This window comes from Carassius carassius, chromosome 11, assembly GCF_963082965.1.
Source record: "Carassius carassius chromosome 11, fCarCar2.1, whole genome shotgun sequence".
NCBI classification, from domain to species: domain Eukaryota; kingdom Metazoa; phylum Chordata; class Actinopteri; order Cypriniformes; family Cyprinidae; genus Carassius; species Carassius carassius.
In genome coordinates, this window is record NC_081765.1 from 29,873,940 (window position 1) to 29,897,815 (window position 23,876).

Genomic DNA, 23,876 nt, shown 5'->3' on the forward strand with positions numbered 1-23,876 from the left:
CAGAAAACAGCTATTTTAAATTGCAAAAAATATTTCAAACATACTATTTTACTGTTTTTTTATGAAAGAAAACTCTATTAACCACATGGTCACCATATTTTGGAGCTAACAAGATTTTGATGTACTTCCTGTATCACAAGACTTGATCTATCTTCCGATAATAAAAAGTCTAAACTTGTTTCAGCAAAAGTGTCTGACAAATGCATTATTGGTGTTGAATCAGCAGAGAGTGAGAAATCGCTATGCAACATAGGTTTCATAGTAAGCACTAAAACGTGTGCTGAATTGTTGCAGGATTACACAGATCTGTTGGGGAAGCAGTTAGGCCCCGCCCTTGGCCTCCGCCTGTCCCGCCCTCGCGGCTTTAACGGTGCTGGACTGACCTGGCCTCACTCCAGCCGCTCTGGAGCTCAGCCAGCTCTAAGGGGAGAAAAAAGAAAAGAGGGATAGAGAGAGGTAAAGCAGCGCAATGTCCCTGTTCTTCAGGTAGAAGCAGACAGGGAGGGATAGTGAGAGAAATGCACCGTAAGCCACTAATCTTTCAGCCACACAAAGAAACTGTCCCTCTAGAGGACAAGGTGACCGTGATCGCTCTGTAACTCTCTAAAACATGCCATTATCTTCATTCTGCACATGACATTGGTACTTGGTGGACAGTTGTGTTGTGGGAGAGATTGAGACGTATTTACTACATTACACACACATTTCTTATGGCCTCCTCTGAATGAGACACATGCTCAGTCAGGCTACTTAATATGCAAACAAATCTGTCTCCGTAAACTTCATCAGCCCTGTGTGAATCACATTCTCAAAGCCTCCTCCTCCACAGACGACCAGCAATCACACACAGACAACTCAGGCACAGACAGAACCTATTTATTTATGAATTGTATTATGCTTTATTATCATTATTATTATTATTTGAATGATGACTATTAAGAGTAATGTGCAGAATAGATTAAACTAAGGATGGAAAATATCAAATTTTCTTTTTGATCTGACACAAAATGACTAATCACAAGGCATTTTTTAGTTTCGGCAATTTCTGAGCATATAAATTAAGTAATCAGATCCAATTTAACAGTACTATCTGAAAGCCATTCTGTTTTTTTGTTTTTGTTTTTTAAACAAGTATTATTTCAGCATTAATTAAAACTATTATAGGTTTTTATTAATTTTCTGAGTCTGTGTTCATTTTTATTCATTTTGACTCTATTCCACTGGGTCTGTCCAATAAAGCTGCAAAGAGCCTCTCCAAAAATGCATCGCATAAAACCACAATAAAGAGCAGATGCATTTGCATGCTTTTTTGGAGAAGGCCGGTTTGGAGCTCAGAGGTGTGGGCGTTTAACAAGTCGCCAACAGCTCATCTTCATTTTCAATTCATTTTCCGCCCTCGTAGCAGGAGATCTGCCCGGCACGTTTGTGAGAGCCAGTGCGCTTTCACAACCCTCCTCTGAGGAAGAGTGTGTACAAGCGAGCGAATTATGTGAGAATGCATGAAAAGGTCATAGTATAACTTGACCACAATGTGTGTTTGTGTGTCATGTGTGCTGTCTAGGAGGCTTTAACACACACATACACACATCAAGCCACTGCAGACTGTAAGAATAACACACTGATGACTCAAGCTCTCAGCAGACACACAGACGCAGACAAACATGTTTGAATGAACTCACACGCCAGGGCCACGCAAAAGCCGTCTACAGCATAAATAAGACATAAGACAGACGCATGGCATCAGCGCTCAGGACACTCAGACATTCAAGCGCTTCGACATGTGAACAGGAGGATATTCCTGATGCACTTCCCTTTAAATTGAATTTTCGCATTTTGAATTTCTATAACACAGCAAGAGAAACTTGTATGGGTTTTTCTTGGAACACAAAAGGAGAAATTTGTAAATCTTGATTTAATTTTCAATACGATTACAATAAACAGGATGCAAAAGTGCCATTAAAGTACTTCAAAAAACTTTACCACGATAGATTAGACCAAAATATACATTATTATTCAATGATAATGATGCCTTACTGACACTGTATTATAAAAAATACTATAAAAAATATTTAATATCAATACCAAAGACAAAAAAAAATATTTTAAGTTTAATACAGCTTTCATTTATTATTATTAATTTGAAATATATTTATATATTAAACTTTAATATAAATGGACCGCAGACTGAAGGCAAAAGGGCCAACAAGTGCTAAGCATCTCTCGGGGAACTCCTTCAAGACTGTTGGAAGACCATTTCAGGTGACTACCTCTTGAAGCTCATCAAGAGAATGCCAAGAGTGTGCAAAGCAGTAATCAAAGCAAAAGGTGGCTACTTTGAAGAACCTAGAATATGACATATTTTCAGTTGTTTCACACTTTTTTGTTATGTATATAATTCCATATAAAATTCTACATGTGTTAATTCAGTTTTGATGCCTTCAGTGTGAATCTACAATTTTCATAGTCATGAAAATAAAGAAAACTTAAAAAAAGGTGTGTCCAAACTTTTGGTTTGTACTGTATGTATATATATATATATATATATATATATATATATATATATATATATATATATATATATATATATATATATATAGAATTTGTTTGTGTGTGTGTCTATATATATATATCATTTCTGGTTTTATTGATTTTTCTATATAAATGTTTTGTTTTTTGTTTTTTTGTTTTTTTGCATTTTATTAATGAAAATTAGTTATAACGCCTGGTATTTAATAAATAGCTGTCTCCTTGTTTAACAATAATCTTTTTTTTTTCTAACAAAGTAACAGCACAGGCAGCTTTATATCTAATGCATACATGTCTCACACGTGTTGAATAATGCATGAAGCTGCATTTGGTGGTTTGATATTGTGTATGTGCTGCTCTCACGCCAGCATCAGAAAAACAAATCAAAACTACAGTCCACCCAGGCCTGGCTGGGAAAGTTATGGTTCAAAAACAGCAAGCATGCCATGTCCTCACGGACGCATTAAACATACGGTATAAAGAAACATTGGTCCCTGCTCAGAGAGCGTTTACAATCAATACCAATTCAGCAAGGAAGAGAGACAGAGACGGGGAGAGTGAAAGATCTGTTTCCAGTCCTAAACCAGGTCCTAAACCCAGCTGAGGCAGCCTAGACTGGGTCTAAACATGCACCCGCTGACACAGGTTCCCAAGACAAACAGTTCAATCTCAGACTACGAATAGAAAATGTACTAACATCTCTTTTTTTTCTTCCTTCTCTTCCTGCATTTCTTGCCTTTATTTCAGCTTTCTTTCTTTCCACAATGCGCTATCCTTTCTATATTTTCTTGGTTTTCCTCATTCCTGTCATATCTACTGTAATATTCTTCAATCCTTCATCCTTCCCTTCCTTATTTCCTTTTATTCTTCATTTTTATTTGACATACTATAGTCAAAGTCAAAGTCACCTTTATTTATATAGCGCTTTAAACAAAATACATTGCGTCAAAGCAACTGAACAACATTCATTAGGAAAACAGTGTCAATAATGAAAAAATGATAGTTAAAGGCAGTTCATCATTGAATTCAGTGATGTCATCTCCGTTCAATTAAATAGTGTCTGTGCATTTATTTGCAATCAAGTCAACGATATCGCTGTAGATGAAGTGTCCCCAACTAAGCAAGCCAGAGGCGACAGCGGCAAGGAACCGAAACTCCATCGGTGACAAAATGGAGAAAAAAACCTTGGGAGAAACCAGGCTCAGTTGGGGGGCCAGTTCTCCTCTGACCAGACTAAACCAGTAGTTCAATTCCAGGCTGCAGCAAAGTCAGATTGTGCAGAAGAATCATCTGTTTCCTGTGGTCTTATCCTGGTGCTCCTTTGAGACAAGGTCTTTACAGGGGATCTGTATCTGGGGCTCTAGTTGTCTTGGTCTCCACTGTCTTTAAGGGATGTAGAGGTCCTTTCTAGGTGCTGATCCAGCATCTGGTCTGGATACGTACTGGATCCGGGTGACTGCAGTGACCCTCTGATCTGGACACAGACTGGATCTGGTGGCCACGGTGACCTCGGAACAAGAGAGAAACAGACAAATATTAGCGTAGATGCCATTCTTCTAATGATGTAGCAAGTACATAGGGTGTTATGGGAAGTGTTTCCGGTTCCGGTTTACCTAATTAATGCAGTCTAAAAATACTTTAACGGATTTGGATAATAAAAGCATATTAGTATGTTATGTGTATGCCAGGTTAAAGAGATGGGTCTTTAATCTAGATTTAAACTGCAAGAGTGTGTCTGCCTCCCGAACAATGTTAGGTAGGTTATTCCAGAGTTTAGGCGCCAAATAGGAAAAGGATCTGCCGCCCGCAGTTGATTTTGATATTCTAGGTATTATCAAATTGCCTGAGTTTTGAGAACGTAGCGGACGCAGAGGATTATAATGTAAAAGGAGCTCATTCAAATACTGAGGTGCTAAACCATTCAGGGCTTTATAGGTAATAAGCAATATTTTAAAATCTATACGATGCTTGATAGGGAGCCAGTGCAGTGTTGACAGGACCGGGCTAATATGGTCATACTTCCTGGTTCTAGTAAGAACTCTTGCTGCTGCATTTTGGACTAGCTGTAGTTTGTTTACTAAGCATGCAGAACAATCACCCAATAAAGCATTACAATAATCTAACCTTGAGGTCATAAAAGCATGGATTAACATTTCTGCATTTGACATTGAGAGCATAGACCGTAATTTAGATATATTTTTGAGATGGAAAAATGCAGTTTTACAAATGCTAGAAACGTGGCTTTCTAAGGAAAGATTGCGATCAAATAGCACACCTAGGTTCCTAACTGATGATGAAGAATTGACCGAGCAACCATCAAGTCTTAGACAGTGTTCTAGGTTATTACAAGCAGAGTTTTTAGGTCCTATAATTAACACCTCTGTTTTTTCAGAATTTAGCAGTAAGAAATTACTCGTCATCCAGTTTTTTATTGTGTCAATTGTGTCAAACGCAGCACTAAGATCCAATAAAACTAATAGAGAGATACACCCACGATCAGATGATAAGAGCAGATCATTTGTAACTCTAAGAAGAGCAGTCTCAATCCTGACTGGAAATCCTCACATATACCATTTTTCTCTAAGAAGGAATATAATTGTGAGGATACCACCTTTTCTAGTATCTTGGACAGAAAAGGGAGATTCGAGATTGGTCTATAATTAACTAGTTCTTTGGGGTCAAGCTGTGGTTTTTTGATGAGAGGCTTAATAACAGCCAGTTTGAAGGTTTTGGGGACATATCCTAATGACAATGAGGAATTAATAATAGTCAGAAGAGGATCTATGACTTCTGGAAGCACCTCTCTTAGGAGCTTAATGGTATAGGGTCTAACATACATGTTGTTGGTTTAGATGATTTAACAAGTTTATACAATTCTTCCTCGCCTATAGTAGAGAATGAGTGGAACTGTTCCTCAGGGGGTCTATAGTGCACTGTCTGATGTGATACTGTAGCTGACGGCTGAATGGTTGCAATTTTATCTCTAATAGTATTGATTTTAGAAGTAAAGTAGTTCATAAAGTCATTACTGCTGTGGTGTTGGGAAATGTCAACACTTGTTGAGGCTTTATTTTTCGTTAATTTAGCCACTGTATTGAATAAATACCTGGGGTTATGTTTGTTTTCTTCTAAAAGAGAAGAAAAGTAATCGGATCTAGCAGTTTTTAATGCTTTTCTGTAGGATATGTTACTTTCCCGCCAAGCAATACGAAACACCTCTAGTTTTGTTTTCCTCCAGCTGTGCTCCATTTTTCGGGCTGCTCTCTTTAGGGTGCGAGTATGCTCATTATACCATGGTGTCAAACTGTTTTCCTTAACCTTCCTTAAGCGTAAAGGAGCAACTGTATTGCTAGAAAAGTGCTAGAAAAGAGAGAGTCCATAGTTTCTGTTACATCATCAAGTTGTTCTGAGGTTTTGGATATGCTAAGGAATTTGGTTAGATCAGGAAGATAACTTAAAAAGCAGTCTTTTGTGTTAGAAGTGATGGTTCTTCCATACTTGTAACAAGAAGTAGAATTTACAATTTTGGCTATATGAAGTTTGCACAGAACTAAATAATGATCTGAGATATCATCACTTGGCTGAATAATTTCAACACCATCAACATCAATTCCATGTGACAGTATTAAATCTAGAGTATGATTTCGACAATGGGTAGGTCCTGAAACGTGTTGTCTAACACCAATAGAGTTCAGAATGTCTATAAATGCTGATCCCAATGCATCTTTTTCATTATCAACATGGATATTAAAATCACCAACTATTAAGACTTTATCTGCAGCCAGAACTAACTCGGATGTAAAATCACCAAACTCTTTAATAAAGTCTGTATGGTGCCCTGGTGGCCTGTATACAGTAGCCAGTACAAACATAACAGGGGATTTATCATTAACATTTGTTTCTCTGGATAGTGTTATATGAAGCACCATTACTTCAAATGAGTTATACTTGAAGCCTGCTCTCTGAGAGATCCTGAAAACGTTGTTATAAATTGAAGCAACACCTCCACCTTTGCCTTTTAGACGCGGATCATGTTTATAACAGTAATCTTGGGGGGTGGACTCATTTAAAATAATGTAATCATCAGGTTTTAGCCAGGTTTCTGTCAAACAGAGTACATCTATATTATGATCAGTGATCATATTATTTACAAAAAGTGTTTTCGTAGAAAGGGATCTGATATTCAATAAGCCAAGCTTTATCATTTGTTTATCCATATTGCTTCTGTTTTTTATTTGTTGAACCTCAATTAAATTGTTAATCTTAACTTGGTTTGGACGTTTTTTGTTTTTTCTAGTTCGGGGAACAGACACAGTCTCTATAGTGTGATATCTAGGTGAAAAAGTCTATGTGCTGAGAATTAACTGACCTCTGTGACGGGAGGCGGCTAGCAGACGGTCGGTTTAGCCAGTCTGTCTGCTTCCTGACCTGGGCCCCAGTTAGTCAAGTATAAACACTAAGACTATTTGCCAAAATTTGAGTGGGGAGAACCTGTTTAATGTTTTGATCAGAACAGAAGAGCGGTGTTTTGACCCACGACTACGCTGCCTCACCGTCACCCAGTTGCCCTGCTGCAAGGGCTATGTTTCCGGAACCGAACAATGTACAGGAATCCCTGAGCTAGACGCATCCAAAGCCGTATCTAGAGCCCTAACATTCTTACTGTCCTCAATTAAAGTTTGGATGCGTGTCTCTAATTCTGAAATCTTCTCTGTCAGCCTAACTATTTCCCTGCATTTATCACATGTGAATCCCTCATCAGCGACAGAGATAGATAAACTATACATGTGGCAAGAGGTGCAAGAAACAATGATAGGAGAAGCCATTACTCACCGTGCTTGATGAAATATTCTTACTGCGGTTGTTTGATGAACTTGTGAAAAACTGGAGCGAGAGGAGAAAAGACCTATACACCTTCTTCCTTTACTACAGGATTTACTATAAAGGTCCCTGGTTTCTAGCCAAGAGAAAACCTACACTTTACTTCTCTACTATACTTCTCAGAAACACACACACACACACACACACAAATGAATCCTTCAGAGATACCATGTGTGAGAGAGAAAAAATTACTAAAATGAAATACACATTTTAAAGGAAGGAAGGAAAGAAGACAGGATGGATGGATGGACAGACAGATAGAGACAGAGATGGAAGGACAGATAAATATATAAAATATTCAATAGATCAAAGTCTCTATGACAGGATCGTGTTCCTGTTTTTCATATATAACATAAGTCTCATATCTCTGTGAAACTGCTTCAGTGGCAAAAACTCTTTTTGTTTCTCATATTGTCACTTTGATGACTTATATATATATTGCACAAGTCACCATTGTTCTAGCGAAATAAACCGCAGACACATTTCTGATGGTTAAAATTCCACTGAATTCTACATTTTTAAAGAGATCCAAAAATAAAAGCAGTCATCATTTACTCATCCGCTAATCATTCCAAACCCAGAAGACTTGATTTGCTAAATCTGATCATCATACAAAGCAATCGTACCTCTTCATGGATTAAGCCACACTGTTTATATGGATTCATTTTATGCTGCCTTTATGACATCATCTCCGTTTCTATTGAAGAGTAAGTAAACCGCTGACGTTTCGTTTAAAATAACAAAATAAGTCAGAGACTAAACTCTTCTAAACTTGACACACAAATCATGACAGAATTGAAATTTCTGGGTGAATTATCCCTTTCAAAAACATCTGCACTTCTACTATGTCAAAGCAGCCTATCTTATTCATCTGTTTGGTGACCTCTGACCCTTGGCTATGCCAAAAGGGATGTTATCCGCTGACTGGACCACATACACACCAACACACACACAAACACACAGAAGACTCGGACTTACCAGGAGGAATGTGGTTGACTCCAGATGGCTTCAGAAGTTCCAGTGGATGTTCTTGACTGGGAAGTCTATCTGTAGGAGAAAGAGAGAAACCATTCCAACTGAGAAAATCCATGCAGTGCTAAGGATCAGGGAAGCATAAGTCATCAGGATATTGTATTACACAAATTACATATGCAACATATGGACCACTGCCAGGGAAGATGCCATATTTTGAAGCAAATGAGTGAGGGATGACATACTCTCACGGTCATAAAGGTAAAAAAAACTGTCTCTATTCACTGTAATACATCTTCCTAGTCTCATTATGCATTTACACACCACAAAACAGTTTCTCTTTGTAATTTTTCAGAAAAAACAAAATAACTTCTCACCTCACTCCTTTCATATCAAGTCCCAGATGCTATTTCTCTGAATTTGTTGTGCCATATTTTTAATATTTCATTAGCTGAACAATCTGAAAACCTACTGAACTTACTGAACATAAAATGTACGTCTATCTCTCCTCATTTTTCTTTGCATCAGTTTAAAATCGGTCGTCTACCCTGAGGAAGGTCCGCAGCGCACATGAAATGAACATGCAACAGATTTCTCAAAGCAGCATTTGTAAATATGAGGAAAGGCAAAACAACATCAGTAAGCATGATAACTGAGGGAGAAGAAGCTATAAATAGCCTAAATCTCTAAAAGAGGAAGAGAGAGAGAGAAACACTCACTGCAGGATACATGAGAGTATTAGCATTCACACACACACAGAGAGAGAGAGAGAGAGGAACCATAAACCCCGCACATCTCATCAAATAATAATCCACCAGAAACAAGGAAGAAAATGTGCACGGGGGAATCTCACTAAACCGGTTATAAACAAATCCATATTTTTTCTCATATTGTGACATTAAGACAATTAAGTAGTTCTTATTTCTGTAATATGGAGAAAAATATATTGACAAGAATCTGCCAAGAATTGACTTTCTTTCTCTTTCTTTCTTTCTTTCTTTTTTTTATCAGCTGTGGCTGATTGCTTTTTTCACCATTTTTTTTTTAATCTTAGTTGCCTGCAATTAATTGTACAATATATGTATTAATATTATATTAGCTAGTGGCTACCCTTCTTGATGTGTATTGGAATCAGCCATTATAAGGATTCCAATATGTAGTATTTAGATTTTAGTTTATAATAAAATAAAATATGATGAAGAAAAATAAAAAAAATTATTTTATTATAAATTGTATATTTTATTAAATTATATATATATAGCGTTTACAATAACAACATGAAGATAAAAAGAACCAACAAAAATTTGAAATAAAATAATCAGAATAAAAAAAATAAAATAAAACATGTAAAAGAAGGCAACCACACACACATTAAAGAGAATTTAGGGAGAAAATGTGCCTGAATGCCACAATTCAATAAAATATTAATGGTAAAAAAACTAGGCTTCATTTTATTTATACTAAATTGACAATACTGTTCAAAAGTTTGGGTAGGTAAAAATAAATAAATAAAGAAAGAAAGAAAGAAAACAAATGGTTAGCGTTAAGAGACTTATTTCAAAAACATTTTTAATAAAGTCTTACAACATTCTTCAACATTTAAAGGGCACTGTATACAGTATATATATTGCATTTTTTTTTTTTACTTAATTCATATATATTTTAGTTCAACTTTTAAAAATATATAAAAATAAATTTAATGTGAAAAAATATCTTTGTGACACCCAGGTGCTGTAATGAGTTTGTGTTTGGCAGAACCGGGAGCAGTAATGATCTTCAGATGCACTTCACACGAGTGAGCGTCCTGACATACTGACCTCGATGTGTCTCACACCTACTCGCTAAAGACTGACAGTGAATCACAGCCTGAGAGAGCGAGAGAAAGAGAGACGGGGGAGTCGAGATGAAAGAATTCAAAGACTTCACAGTGTTTAATTCATTAGTCATTCCAGTCACAGGCTTGCCAGCGGTGGCAGGCGGGGACAGGGCTCAGGGTCGTTTCCACGGATCAACAGCGCCGTCAGTTCCTCTGAAAGTGAGACCGGAGGGTTTTACGCCTCAGTTTGCACAGAACACTGCCGAGAGGATGAACAACCACCTCAGAAAATCTGGAGGGGCTCAGCATGAGGCATTCATATTGTATTACTGAACCCCAACATCACTTCAGTAGAAGCCCAATCTCTCCTCAAAGAAAATGCAGAAAGACAAGAAAGATGATGAAGGATCATGCCTGCTGAGGTTGAGAGCAATTCTGCGCAGAGCTCGGTGCACTGCCTTAGCGATAGGAAAAGTGAATTTTCCAGAACAAAACACTCAGGAATACTTTATTCTGGTCTGCAGACAATAACACACACATTTGCTCAGTTTCTCTCCAAAGGTTGAGACATTAGTTAACAGTGTTTCCAACAGAATTGTGCTTTTACAGCAGCCATATATGTATATATTTTACAATAAAACCTCAAACTAAAATAAATAGCTTTTTTGACTGTTTGACCCAGTTAAATTGTCCAACTTTTATGCTTAAAATAGTAAAACAAATGTAATATTTTGTAAAAACATTTGAATAGATTTCATAATAGAACCATAAACTGACTAAAGGAAAATAACAAAAAAATATTTTTTGTGACTCTTTGAAGATCAACAATAACTGATCAATAATAATAATAATAATAATATATATATATATATATATAATCAAATAAAAATAAAGGCTTAAGAAAATAGAGTAAAATCATTATTGTGGGCATGTCTATGTGGTTTGATGGTAAATGATGACTGATTTCAGACTTAGCTGTTAAAAATTTTATAAAATAGAAAAATTAAAAATGTGGGTGTATATCTATTACTGTGGTTTGATGATCAATGATTAGTGATTTCAGACTTTACCATTAAAAATAAAATAAAATATATTAATTAAATAAATAAATAGACCAAACCATTTTTTGGGGGGGTATAGTCTGTTACTGTGGATCATCAGTGATTACTGACTACAGACTTAAATCAGACATAAATCAACAAAAAAAAAAATAAAAATCACTTTTTTTGTGGGTATGTCTATTATCGTGGTTTGATGATTGATGAATACTTACAAACAAATCCATGATTGGCCACTCTACATGTCATCCAGACAGTCTCATCCCATCTAAGATGGGTTTTCTTGCCCAGAATAAGCTTCAGAAGGGATCAGACATTATGCCTATAATCAACGAGACTAGACGAGAGCCAAACCTCCACACTCAGCCTCTACCACTATCATCTGATCTGCCTTCATACATCTTGACTTATTCATATCTGTGGATCTGATTGAATGACAGGACCCCAGCGACCTCAAGCATTCATGTAAGACAGCAGCTCAGATAAGAGCTACACGTATCCCTGTGAATTCAGATCAGAACAGAGAGCATCAATCATCCTGCTGATAAAACAGAATACTGCAGCCAACACTAAGAAACCCAACAAACCCTGGCTGTTTCTCAAATGAAGGCTGCAAATGATCAATACTCTCAGGGATTTTTTTATTTTATTTTTTACAAATAATCAGATAAAAAGTAAAAAAAAAACTTGTAAAACTGTTTTACTGTACAAAAATGTGCACAGTTGCATACATACTTTTTTATTATATTTCATTTTTGTGCAGAATTATAAAATGTAACAACACAACAAAAAATCATTATCCTTTGCTACATTTATAAAAAGTAGTCAATTATTCTTATTTGTTTTTTAGTTTTTTTGCTTTTTTATTAAATAAAAATGCTAAATAAATTACATACGTGGTTGTATCCGTCTGTATGTAATGTTATTATATAAATTGTGTATAAAAGGGTTCAAATAAAATTGTCCTAAAGATTAAAAACTGTGGCCTTTTAAAAAATAATGTTGCAGTTTAAATCACTCAATTATAAAAACAAGATTATGACATTTGGTGCCATTTATTTTTATTATCAGTAATTTACCCTTGGATACATACGTCCTCTTCAAGAACTGACCAGATGATCTTAGCAGACAAGATGTTACACAACCACTAAACTTGAACATGTCTTGATGCCTTCTTATTTCTGATTATTACCTGCATTTTTCAGGTTGAGGACAGTGCGCATGTGTTTTGTTGTCTCCTCCTGCTGATCAGACCGGAGGAGCAGGAGGCTGATGAACAAGACATCCCATAGCAGTGCCTCACTCAGCTGTAATTAGCTGTCTCTGTAACCCAGCATGCTCCGGCACTGAACCCCGCTGGGGCCAGAAAGTGAGGAACCCGAGGAACCTGCAGCAGGTAAGCCATAACAAACCGCCCCACATCAGCTCGCGTGTTAAAATGTGCCCAGAGCCCGTCAGGATCTTTATGAGCGTGTCTAGCACAAGAACTCAAGCTTTAAACAAACCTTTGAGTTGCCATGATGCTATTTTCAGCCATTCAGACTGAAGTCATCATTAATACATGCTGTCCAATGTCAGTAATAAAATAAAATAAAAAATATATCTACAAGCAGTGATTGCCGCGGTTCAAGCATTTTAAGGCGCTACACTTTTAGGGACGAGGTCAACCCAAAATGCGTGGTTGACACTAAAACACATCCATGATGTAAACTACACTCACAGAGACACACAAACAGAAATGAAAAGTTTAAACTATTATATTAATACTGAATAAGCATGCTTACACACACACGTACACATTTTGTTGCAGATTCAAATAAGTATCAGGTAACAAAATACTTATAGCATGTCTTGTCTCTTTAACAATTGATTTTCAAGTTTAACTGTAACCATAATGTGGCAAAACTGTCAAAACTGATATATATCTGTACAAATGAAGTAGTAAGTTTTGACTGAATGTGATTTGAAATGTTTTAACACTGATTTTTTAATGTCTAAAAGCAGAATCTATGAAAATGCTGTTTTACTGAGTTAAATGAGCTCATTAGTGGTCTTCTGCTACCATCTAGTGCTTATAATTTCAATTTCAGGGAGTTTATCAATATTATTATTTAGTGTTTTTAACCTTTATGACCTTACTTACTTTTTTTGCCTGATCTACATAAAATTGAGCATGCTTGTGTAGAATCAAATGGTGCACGAGTACACACAGTTTTGAGTTCTCTTTTAAGATTTATAAGCTTTTGGGAACACTAGTTCAAGACAATTATTTTTTAAATGACCCTGCTATTGCTTTCCAAATACAGAAGTTCAATATTGCTTTGATAATTATTGACCTAGTCCAGAGAATTGTACTGCACTGATTTAAATGTGGGTATGTCTATTACTGTGGTTTGTAAAAATAATATATATATATATATATATATACACACACATTAGGGATGCACCGAATATTCGGCCGCCAAAAAATTTTCGGCCGAAAATGGCCCAAAAGTGCATTTTCGGTTTTCGGCCGATAGACTTTTATCACTGAAACAACACGGCCGAAATGTTGTGATGACGCAAACAGAAACCGCGACCTGCACGTGCACCTGCATAGCGCAGACCACGAGCTCCCCGCGACATTCACTTCACACCAGTGAGAACATTCTCTCTCTTCTTATTCCTTTATTCGCAGCACTAAAGCGTCTCCTAACAAAGAGATTAAGACGGACCACGAAGTGAAAACAAAGAAAAGTGCAGTATTATAGAGTCTGTTAGCACACGTCTCACTGAGATCTTTTCGGATCCTCTGCACTTCATCGCGAATGTGCTTGATCCGCGTTACAAAGACCATTACTTGGATGCGGAAATAAGGCAGCATGCACGAGAAATGATCCAGGCCGCGCTGGATGCGGAGAACCCGTGTGGAGACGGAGAAGCGCCAAGCACAGGAGACTGAGATCAGAGCGCAGAAAAAAAGACTCGTCTCTGCACCAGATGAGGGGCATGCACCCTCGGTGTCTGATATGTTCAGTGGAATTCTGCCAGAAAGTGCCTCAAATAATAATAATACGTTGGCTATTTTGTTCTTAGGCTACTATATGTGACATACATACATACATAATATCAGATTGTAGCCATATTTCTGCTAGATTTCTGCTTTAATTTGATAAAAATGTTTATTTATGCCCTGGCCCTATTTAAATACACTCTCTCAAATATTTCTCAAATGTCAGGCAGATGACAAGCTCAACTTCTCAACAGCTAGATGGTTATCTGTCTGAAGTCCCCATCCCCAGAAGTGATAACAGTCTTGCCTACTGGAGAAGTAATGCACTTTCTAGTCCTACAGAGAACAATTTGAAATGCACTTCACCTAAATGCACTTTGTTTTTATGAGAGACCAGTTCATTTTAAAACCTTTCTGCAGGCCAGTAGGCCTGTACATTATTATTTCATATACACATGAGTGGGATACATTTTTAGTTTGAATTTTATTTTATACTGTGCATTGTTGCAATATGATTAATAAATATTTGCATAATTTGTAATGATGTATTTTTATGTTTTTTTTTATTTTTATAATTTATGTAATTGTAATTATCTTTGAAACTTTAATATTCATTTATGCAATTGCAATGTCTTAATTTTAGTAAAGTTAGTACACGGTCATAGCAATAAATGCTGGTACTAATAATTGGCATAATTTCTTTCGGTGTTTCGGTTTTCAGCCTTGGTTTTCTCTTTTTCGGTTTCGGCCAAGAATTTTCATTTCGGTGCATCCCTAATATATATATAAAAAATTCGGTGCATCCCTAAATATATAAATATATATATTTATTTATATTTATATTAAGTTTAAGTTAAGTTTATGCATTTAACAGAGGCTTTTATCCAAAGTGACTTACAGTGCATTCAGGCTATACATTTTTACCTATCATATTAAAGCGTATAATAAAATAAAAAATTAAAAATAAAATTTGGGTATGTCTATTATTGTGGTTTGAAAAAACATATAACATACAGTAGGTGGACAACCAAAATGCCTATTGGAGGGACATGGCGTTAACTGCAAGTCAGTCGCGTTTTTAAGTTATTCGCGAAACTACTGGCAGGTGGCGCAAAGGGACGGTTTGCAAACTGACTACAATTGTGAAATTTTTGTTTGCAAACGGAGATGAAACAATGAATTAAAACAACAATAATATTATATTATAACACTGTTACATACTTAAAAACCATTCAAAAATTTACAGTGAGTTAATTTCTAAACATAGACTAGTCTTAGGCTACAGTCTACGCACAAAAAATAAAAAAAAAGCCTTTAAACAAAAACTCTTACTGCATGCTATTGTTACTAAACGGTCATTACACACACACACACACACACACATATATATATATTAATTATCCATCCATTCTTTTCAGTTTCGATGATTTAGATAAATCGTGGCCAGGTTTAATTTATTCGTTTCTTGCTTTACAAACAGATATTTTTCCCCAAGTAGTTATCTGTCAAAATAAAAGACAGGTAACGAATAACAAAGTATGTGCGTATTTAATTCTGTTTAATTCGTTCTAAGAAATGAACATAACTTCATAAGTACACTACTAAATTTCCATCTGTGAATATTAAATATTTTAACAAATTTTTTTTTTTTTCGCCGACTGCAGCCGTCAAACGTAACACACCAGGGCAAAGCTGACAGCTATTTGCAAAAATGTGCTTTGATGCATTTGTTTGATAAGTTGTGTGTAAAGCGCCACTCAGCAGTCAATTGTAATATTTAAAAAATAAAAGCTCAAAATCAAATAAAAGGTTATAAGAAAAAATATAAAAATCATTTGTGAATATGTCTATTACTGTGGTTTGATGATCAATTAAATTAAAATCAAAAAGCTTCAAAATAAAATAAAAAACATTTTTTGGGTGTATGTCTGTTACTGTGGTTTGATGATCAACGATTACTGATTACTGACTTAGTTATTAAAAAACTAAAATAAAAGCTAACAAATAAAATAAAATAAAAAATTGAAAATATAAAATAAAAAAAAATTACATTTGACAAAGTTACAATGCCCCTTAGCCGATCGGGATCTATTTGAGCATGCCTAGCACAAAGCCATTGAGCTGTTAAACTTTTGTGTTTCCATGATGCTATTTTCAGCCATTCAGCCTGTCATCATTAATGCATGCTGCCGCATGGTAAAGATAAAACATTGATGGAAGAGCCCGGCTATGGTGTCCCCTCCAAACAAGGAAGCTTTCCTTAAAGTGGCTGCTTTCTCCTTCAGAGAGGGATGTAGATGGGAGGAGACAGAAAGAGGGACAGTAAAAGAAAGACTGATTAAACAAAGGATGGAAGCTGTTTATGCTTCCGCCGCACGTTCCTGTACTCGTCTCCCTGCAAACGCTCTATTTTTGGAAGCCTCTCTGGACCAGACAGAAGCAGAGCCTGTACCATCATGGCATTTTAATCAGACCCACAATGCATCTCTATCTGCACCCTACAACAGGGGAGTGCTACAAAAACACAGCACTGCAGTAAGTTCAGCATGAATCGAGGCACTGCAGTCAGGATTGGTTCTGCCACTAGTCAATGCTTGATTAACTCAACTAGTTATCAGTCACATGACTTTAGTAGCATACCAAGTGTACAATGGGTCATTTTTGTTTAGTTTAACGTGAAGAACTAAAATAACTAAAACTAATAAATAAAATTAAATAAAACCATATAGGCATATTAGAATAAAAATAATAATAATAATAGTATAATATTTATAATATTTAATATTTAAGTATAAAACAGGTTAACAGTTGATATTAAAAATACTGTTTTGTCTAAAATTAGAAATAAATAAAATATAAACTACAAATCAATCATTAAAAATGCTTTTTAAAGTTTAATTCAGGCATTATATACAGTATGAAAAATGGTTATTCATTCTGAGAATTGAAATGTAACATTTACTCAATTATAAGTGTTTTGTTTATTGTTTTTGATTAAGTCAGAATTAGATGAGTATGCACAATTACACATCCCAAATCACCAAACATCAGTCGATAACCCTTTTTGTGAAAGGAATAGATGTCTACTTTACCCTGTAGACCAGAGGCAGGACACATTCACATAGACAGACAGACAGAGACGGTCACAGAAGCCCCCTGCGTCTGAGGCACATATGTCTGTGTCAGTCCGTCTGCATCACATCCTCATTCACATAACCGCAGATATATGAGACCAAATATTAACTCGCTTTAGTATGAACAAGATTCATACTTATTGCTGAAAAATCTGCACTGACGAGTCTGACGAAACTTTGACGAATTTTACTAAATGAATACCCTTTTTTTTTTCTTAAACGCATTCACAGCCGAAAGTACTACCCATCAGATTTAATTCAAATGGAGGGTTAAGAAGATGTTGAAGAAAAGTTGAGTGAAACGCTAAAGATTGATGGATGGAGGTTCTGTCTGTGTAAGTGTGTGTGATACTGAGATGGACAGACTGGCTGGCGGTGGCAGATGGCAGAAAGACGACACCAGAGCCTGATGGACTAGATGAGGAGAAGTCCGTCTGTCTGTGTGGCATCAGAGCCACGATTACACGACTGCACACACACACACACACACACACAATTGTTCTCTCTTTACCAGTACAGTAGCACATGCCACATCACACAGAGAAACATTAGAGACATGAAACGCCATTCACAGCCCATTTTACTTCCGTAATCTGATGTATTTACAAGTGACATGGATAATTCTGGAATAAACTGCTATGTCGTTTATACGTTTTAGAAAAAAATAGCTGAAATGTTTAGCGATTTATCGTTTAGTGATCATCAATTAGATTTATATATTTATTTATTTTTTCATGTATTGTTATGTTACATGTTATTGTTACATATCCATTCTGTTCTCCATATTGGACACTTGACGTAAATATTAGAAAAAGGATATCAGCTGATCTCTAGTGACATCAAGTCACTAGAGTGAAATTCAAACATAAATATTGTTCTTCTTCTATGGAAAAATGAGCACCTCGAACCATGTGACTGGTAAAGATGTGGGCAGTTACGCTGGTTTTTATCTCTGCAAAGCTCCTGTTCCTGGGACACCCCTACTATAAAGACTTTACTAAAACTTTACCATTATCATCACTGCTTCTTAACCTTCCAAGAAGTGAGCAGTGGGTGTGTGTAATTCTAATGAAGTTCTGAAAAGCTCTTCTAGGAAATGATTTCTCAGGAATAAAGGAGGCTGAAGACCGTTTGACTTGCAGGTTAAATGGAAGAAGTTTAGCCCTGAAACTGTACTATTACTTCAGTAGAGATATCATCTTCATATCCAAGTAAGAATTTACATCGATTTTTAAAACATTCTTGATCAGCAAGATACTGTGATGCACCGTGATGTACTGACTCATGGCACAAGGGTTTTGACGCATATAAAATAATGAAATACAATTAATTTACATAAACTCATTTATTTGACTTGTATAAATATGTAAATATATTTTAATGCATTAGGCAGATGTTTTTATCCAAAGCAACTTACATTGCATTCAATGTGCACATTTTAGTTTTTTTCAGTTCTTGATAATAAAGACTTTTTATTTATATATTAGAAATATTTATATTTTTAAACACTGTTATTTTTAACTTTACAAATGTCAGTTTCCCAAAAAACATTAAGCAGCACAACTGTTTCCAACATTGATAAATCAGCATAGTGGAATGAGTTCTGAAGGATCATGCGACACTGAAGACTGGAGTGATGATGCTTTCCATCTCAGAAATAATAATATTTTAAAGTATATTAATATAGAAAACCATTATTCTAAATGGTAATACTATTTTGCAATATTCCTGTTATGTTCTGTATTTTTGGTCAAATAAATGCAGCCTTGATGAGCAGAAGAGACTTAAAAAAATGTTAAATCTTAACACATATATATTTACATTTAGTAAAAATATATATATTTTTTTGACCTTCTATTGATGGGATTGTAGGCACTGTACCAGAGCAAAGCTCTTTGCAGAATGTTGATAGTACAGAAGAAGCTTTGTAGACAGATGTCTAATCATCTCCAAAAATATGCATCTTCAGTCTCAATGCAGATAAAGTTCTGCTGTCGCACACTGCACCAGATCTTTCTCAAAGACCATCAGAAGCAGTCGGCTTTCCAAGAAGCTCAGATTCTACATAGTGGGACGAGATCCTCTAATAAGCATAAAAACACCTTGCACATAATACATTGGTTTAAACAGTTAAAATAATTATAATCTGGTTAAACTATTGCATTGATCCTGATTTATAATCAACATTTATCTCACTTCATTGGCTGCCTTCAAAAGAGAAAGCCATTTGCACAAACAAACACACAGGGGCTAATTGCATCCTCATCTGCAAATGACTTCAGCTTAGACTGTTATTAATAAATCTCATTGCTGACATGAAGCAGGGCTTCCTGAGGGCTTAACATATCCGGCCTGCCGCACAGAGAGATCCAACCACAGGAATATTTAGGGAATTAAGGCTTGATTCGGGAACAACCAGAGGCTCAGATCTAAAAATAGATACAGCAGGCTGCTGGTGACAGGTCTCTTTGAGGTCGCCTCGTCCTGCCTCTCCAGGGGACGGTCTGTATTTGTGTGAAGGGTATATGTAAAAGTGTAGAAAATGACATCATGGAAGCCTAAAGAAAAACTTCCCCCCATTAACTCTATATAAATACTCAATCCAGACCCCTGCTGCATGTTTATGAGGGTATATTGCAAGTTTAATGCACAGTTACATAAGCATCCCTCAATCTCTTTACATTCAGCATAAACAGGGCTGCATAGTGGATGTCAAATGGTGTTATATGTTATCTGCACAGCTTTCAATGTCTGTAATCACAGGACATGCCTCTTTCTAACTGCCTGTAATGGGCTGATCAAGTGTCCATTCTCATCACATGCTTCAGACGACTGTCTTCAAAGGCAGCACTTAAACTTTATTTTATATTACTCTAGGGCTGCAACTAACGATTATTTTGATAATCGATTAATCTGTCGATTATTTTTACGATTAATCGGTTTATGTACTTATATTTTTATATTTTTTCCCCAAGTAAATTAGTAAATGGTCTTTATCCTTCAGCATAGATTTTTAAGAGATTTTAACCATTTTGCACTGTCATATCCTCATCAAAAATATACCTGGAGTTGTTTTATTGTGTTAGTAATCCTTTGTCGAACTCTTCTGCAATCAGAACACTGACCCATACTCTAGCAAATTTCACAAGTAGATTGCAAATAATGTTTTCACCACGGCAGTCCTTAGAGCTCCTAAAGTAGTTTAACATCCCGAACAAATCTTTCAGAACATATTTTCACGAAGAATAAGGATAAAACAGAATAAAATTGCAGTGCATTGTATTTTATTATTTACTGGGAAACAGCTTTATAGCTTTTGCTGTGAAATTGTAAACAATACTTCGAAAAAAGTGCCAATGGCATGACACCTGAATGGAACTCACAATTTAAAGTAAAATCCATCAGAAGGTTGTCCAGAAAGAAATTGGACACACACAAAAAACATGCTGTGTGAAAAAGAGCAGTGAATACTTAGGAAAAAAAAGTGCATTTCAAATATCTTTAAACATTTACCTCTCTCATTCAGTCATAATTAGGCTGCACGACTGAATTTTGAACTGGTAAACGACAAACTGATCACAGAACATGTTTGTAAAGCTTTAAATGTTAACTGTTAAAAAGCAATGTTATCAGCTTTTACGACGAAATATTTGCAAACAACATTGTACTGGAGAATCTGCACAAATGAAAGTCTTAGGGGCCGTTCACAAATCGTGCCTAAAAACACGTGGAAAACGCTAGGCGCGCCGCTTTCTCCTCCTTTCCAAAGCGCTCGTGCAGAAGCGCCCCTGAGGCGTCTGCCTTTGCTAAGCAACCATGACGTGCTCTCTCCTTGAAGACGCGGAAATTTCAGCAAAGGATAAATGGATTTGCAGCTCAAAAAATCGCTTGCAGTAGCTCTGCTACTAAATTAATTTCAAAATGGAAATCCATATACAACTATGATCAGCTGTTCCTTTCATCTTGACTGAGCTTTTAACGTTGTTACGGGAAAGGATGAAGCTGATTGGTTAGTTCTTGTCGCATGACCCGCGGTGCGCTTGCGGCATTCTGAAAAGTTTAAATGTTTTAACTCGATGCGGTGCGGTGTTGGAAATAACGAACTTGAGCGTGCAAAAGACGCGATATGTGAACGTCCCCTTAAACAGTTCAGTAGTGCAGAGTTTACAGGTTACTCTTCTTTTTTGAAGGCTCAAAGTAAAGTACTCCCACATCACGCTGAATGCAGCAGAGACGCTGTTCGGGAAGCACGTGACATAAAACGAGGCCAGCTATTGGCTATTCGCTACTTCTCCTGCTGTACTGGCTGAGTAAAACCTCCGGTGGCTCATTACTGCCACACTTTGGTCACCGCAGATTTGAAATATGCACGAAATGAGCCGCTTACGGCAAATAAAAGTTATTTAGCAACGAATCGATGACTAAATTAGTTGACAACTATTTTAATAATAATAGATTTTAATCGATTAAATAGATTCGTTGTTTCAGCTCTATATTACTCCTTGTGCTGTGCTGAAAATCCTTTACCTTATTTTGTGTGCTTGGGATGGTTAAAAATGATTTTTTTTTTTTCTCAGCAGGGTTACAGTAAATACATTTTACACACAAATATTGGGTAAAAATTTACTATTACTCTCAATACTTTAGTACTGGGTGACATTTAATGCGATGAAACTGAGATTACTGTAATATATTGCATTCTCCATGAAAGAGATCTGTAAAGCTGCCTTAGAATTTGACCAAAATGAAGTATCTCAGAAGGCAGCATGAGGTTGCTTCCCACATTTTGGAAGAGCCTTCGAGTTGAAAGTAGGCCTTACAATGCTGTCAAGGTAGGCAGATTGCTAGGTTTTAGAACAAAGTTACAAATGCGATATGACCTAAACATCACATTGGCCTCCATTTACGCCAGTAATCTAGTGTGTCCATTTGTGATCAGAGACAGATGTGAAAATAAGCTATAAACATGATCTAAGAACAATGGCCACATGATTGACCATCCATTCAATGGGAAACCTCTCGTAGACGAGCCCAGCGGTCCCATGGGTGGTAGGCAGACTGTGGCACAGTGCAGGGCTCAAGTGCCAAGATCCCGTTCGCTGGCAGGAGACGAGTGTTTGGCAGGAAGTAATGGTGTGTGTTGAGGGGGGCGGCACCTGCCAGCAGCCCATCACCTGGTGAGACTGACCAAGCGCACACCCGGTGTACCAGCACACACCTTTGTGCACACACACACACACACACACACACCTGGAGCCTTAAGCACTGTTCTCAGTCTGACACAATTAACAGCAGACAAAAATAAGAATACTACTTCACATATTCAAATAGAAAATGTTCTACTGATTTGTAGTTTTTTTTTTATTGTAATAATATTTCACAATGTTACTGTTTTTCAATGGCAAATGAAACAAAAATGTTAATGTAGATTAATGTAACTTAATGTAACTTTTTACACAAATTTTACTGTAATTTTTTATGATTAATCTTCATAATCTCTACTCTAATTTCTATCCCTAATAATTTAAATATGTTACAAATCGTTCCACTACAAATAAATTCACTTACTGGCAAGGCTGAGAGCAGAATTAAGCCCGGTTCACACCAAGAACGATAACTATAAAGATAACGATATTAGCGTCCACACCGGCGAACAATATCGTCTGTTTATTCCAAGCAGACGCTCGTCTGCCGCTTTAAATTCTCGAGCTCATTACAGCAGGATGGATTTTGATTGGCTGTCAATCAGCTGGAGAAAATTTTTTTTGAAAGTAATTCCAAATATATCGTTTTGTCTTTGTCTTTTTCGTTATAGCTGTGGTGTCGACTCTGCTGTTCTTTAATATTGAGAATGATTTTTAGATCTATATCTTTATCGTTATCTTTATAGTTCTTGTCCTTGGTGTGAGATACAGATCAATTCATCAGCCTGGATAAACACTCATATTTCAAACCACCAAAGCCATTTAGCAGTTCCTCAACAGGTAGTGTACCTGGTGAAGAAAAGCTAAGCAGTCTCTCAGAGGAGTTGATGGGAGGAGAGCTCAGCTTACGTTCCTCCTGTTCCCATCATCCCTCTCCTGTGGCTCTGATGAAACAGATCCAGGCAACTTTAAGCAGTGGGCAGCCCTTCTGCAAATATCACAGCAGAATGGATAGTTCTGAAACCCAAGCTGGGCTGGGAAGAAAAGGGTTAGAGGGTCTTTATGGACCCCGAGAGAGGACCTGCAAACGCAGAATGACAAAATGTGCTGTCTCTGTAAGGGAGGCTTGTTACTCAGGGATCTTGCAGAACCTTATGGTCATTTCAGCTCTTTAACAAATACATCATCTGAGCAACAGGGTCAGCGTCCCAGAAGCCCAAACGCTGCATGCAGACACGGCCGGGGCATTGAGAAACTGCAGTTAAGAGGCGACAGAAATGATATATGACAAGAGAGGGTATGAGAGGAACAATATGTTAATGGAGATCTCAAATAGCAGCTAGTAGAAGATCT

General features: G+C 36.5%; 1 protein-coding gene across 3 annotated transcripts in view; it reads right to left on the minus strand.

Moving 5' to 3' along the window:
- Positions 1–23,876, minus strand: part of hdac4 (histone deacetylase 4) — a 223,863-nt gene that overhangs the window by 120,293 nt on the left and 79,694 nt on the right. For 2 of the 3 annotated variants that reach the window (XM_059562488.1, XM_059562487.1), the window contains exon 3: positions 8,386–8,454. The exons of the other annotated variant lie outside the window; for it this stretch is intronic. In XM_059562488.1, coding sequence (XP_059418471.1) covers positions 8,386–8,454 — 69 coding nt within the window. The remainder of the gene's footprint in view (positions 1–8,385; positions 8,455–23,876) is intronic. 3 annotated transcript variants of the gene reach the window in all.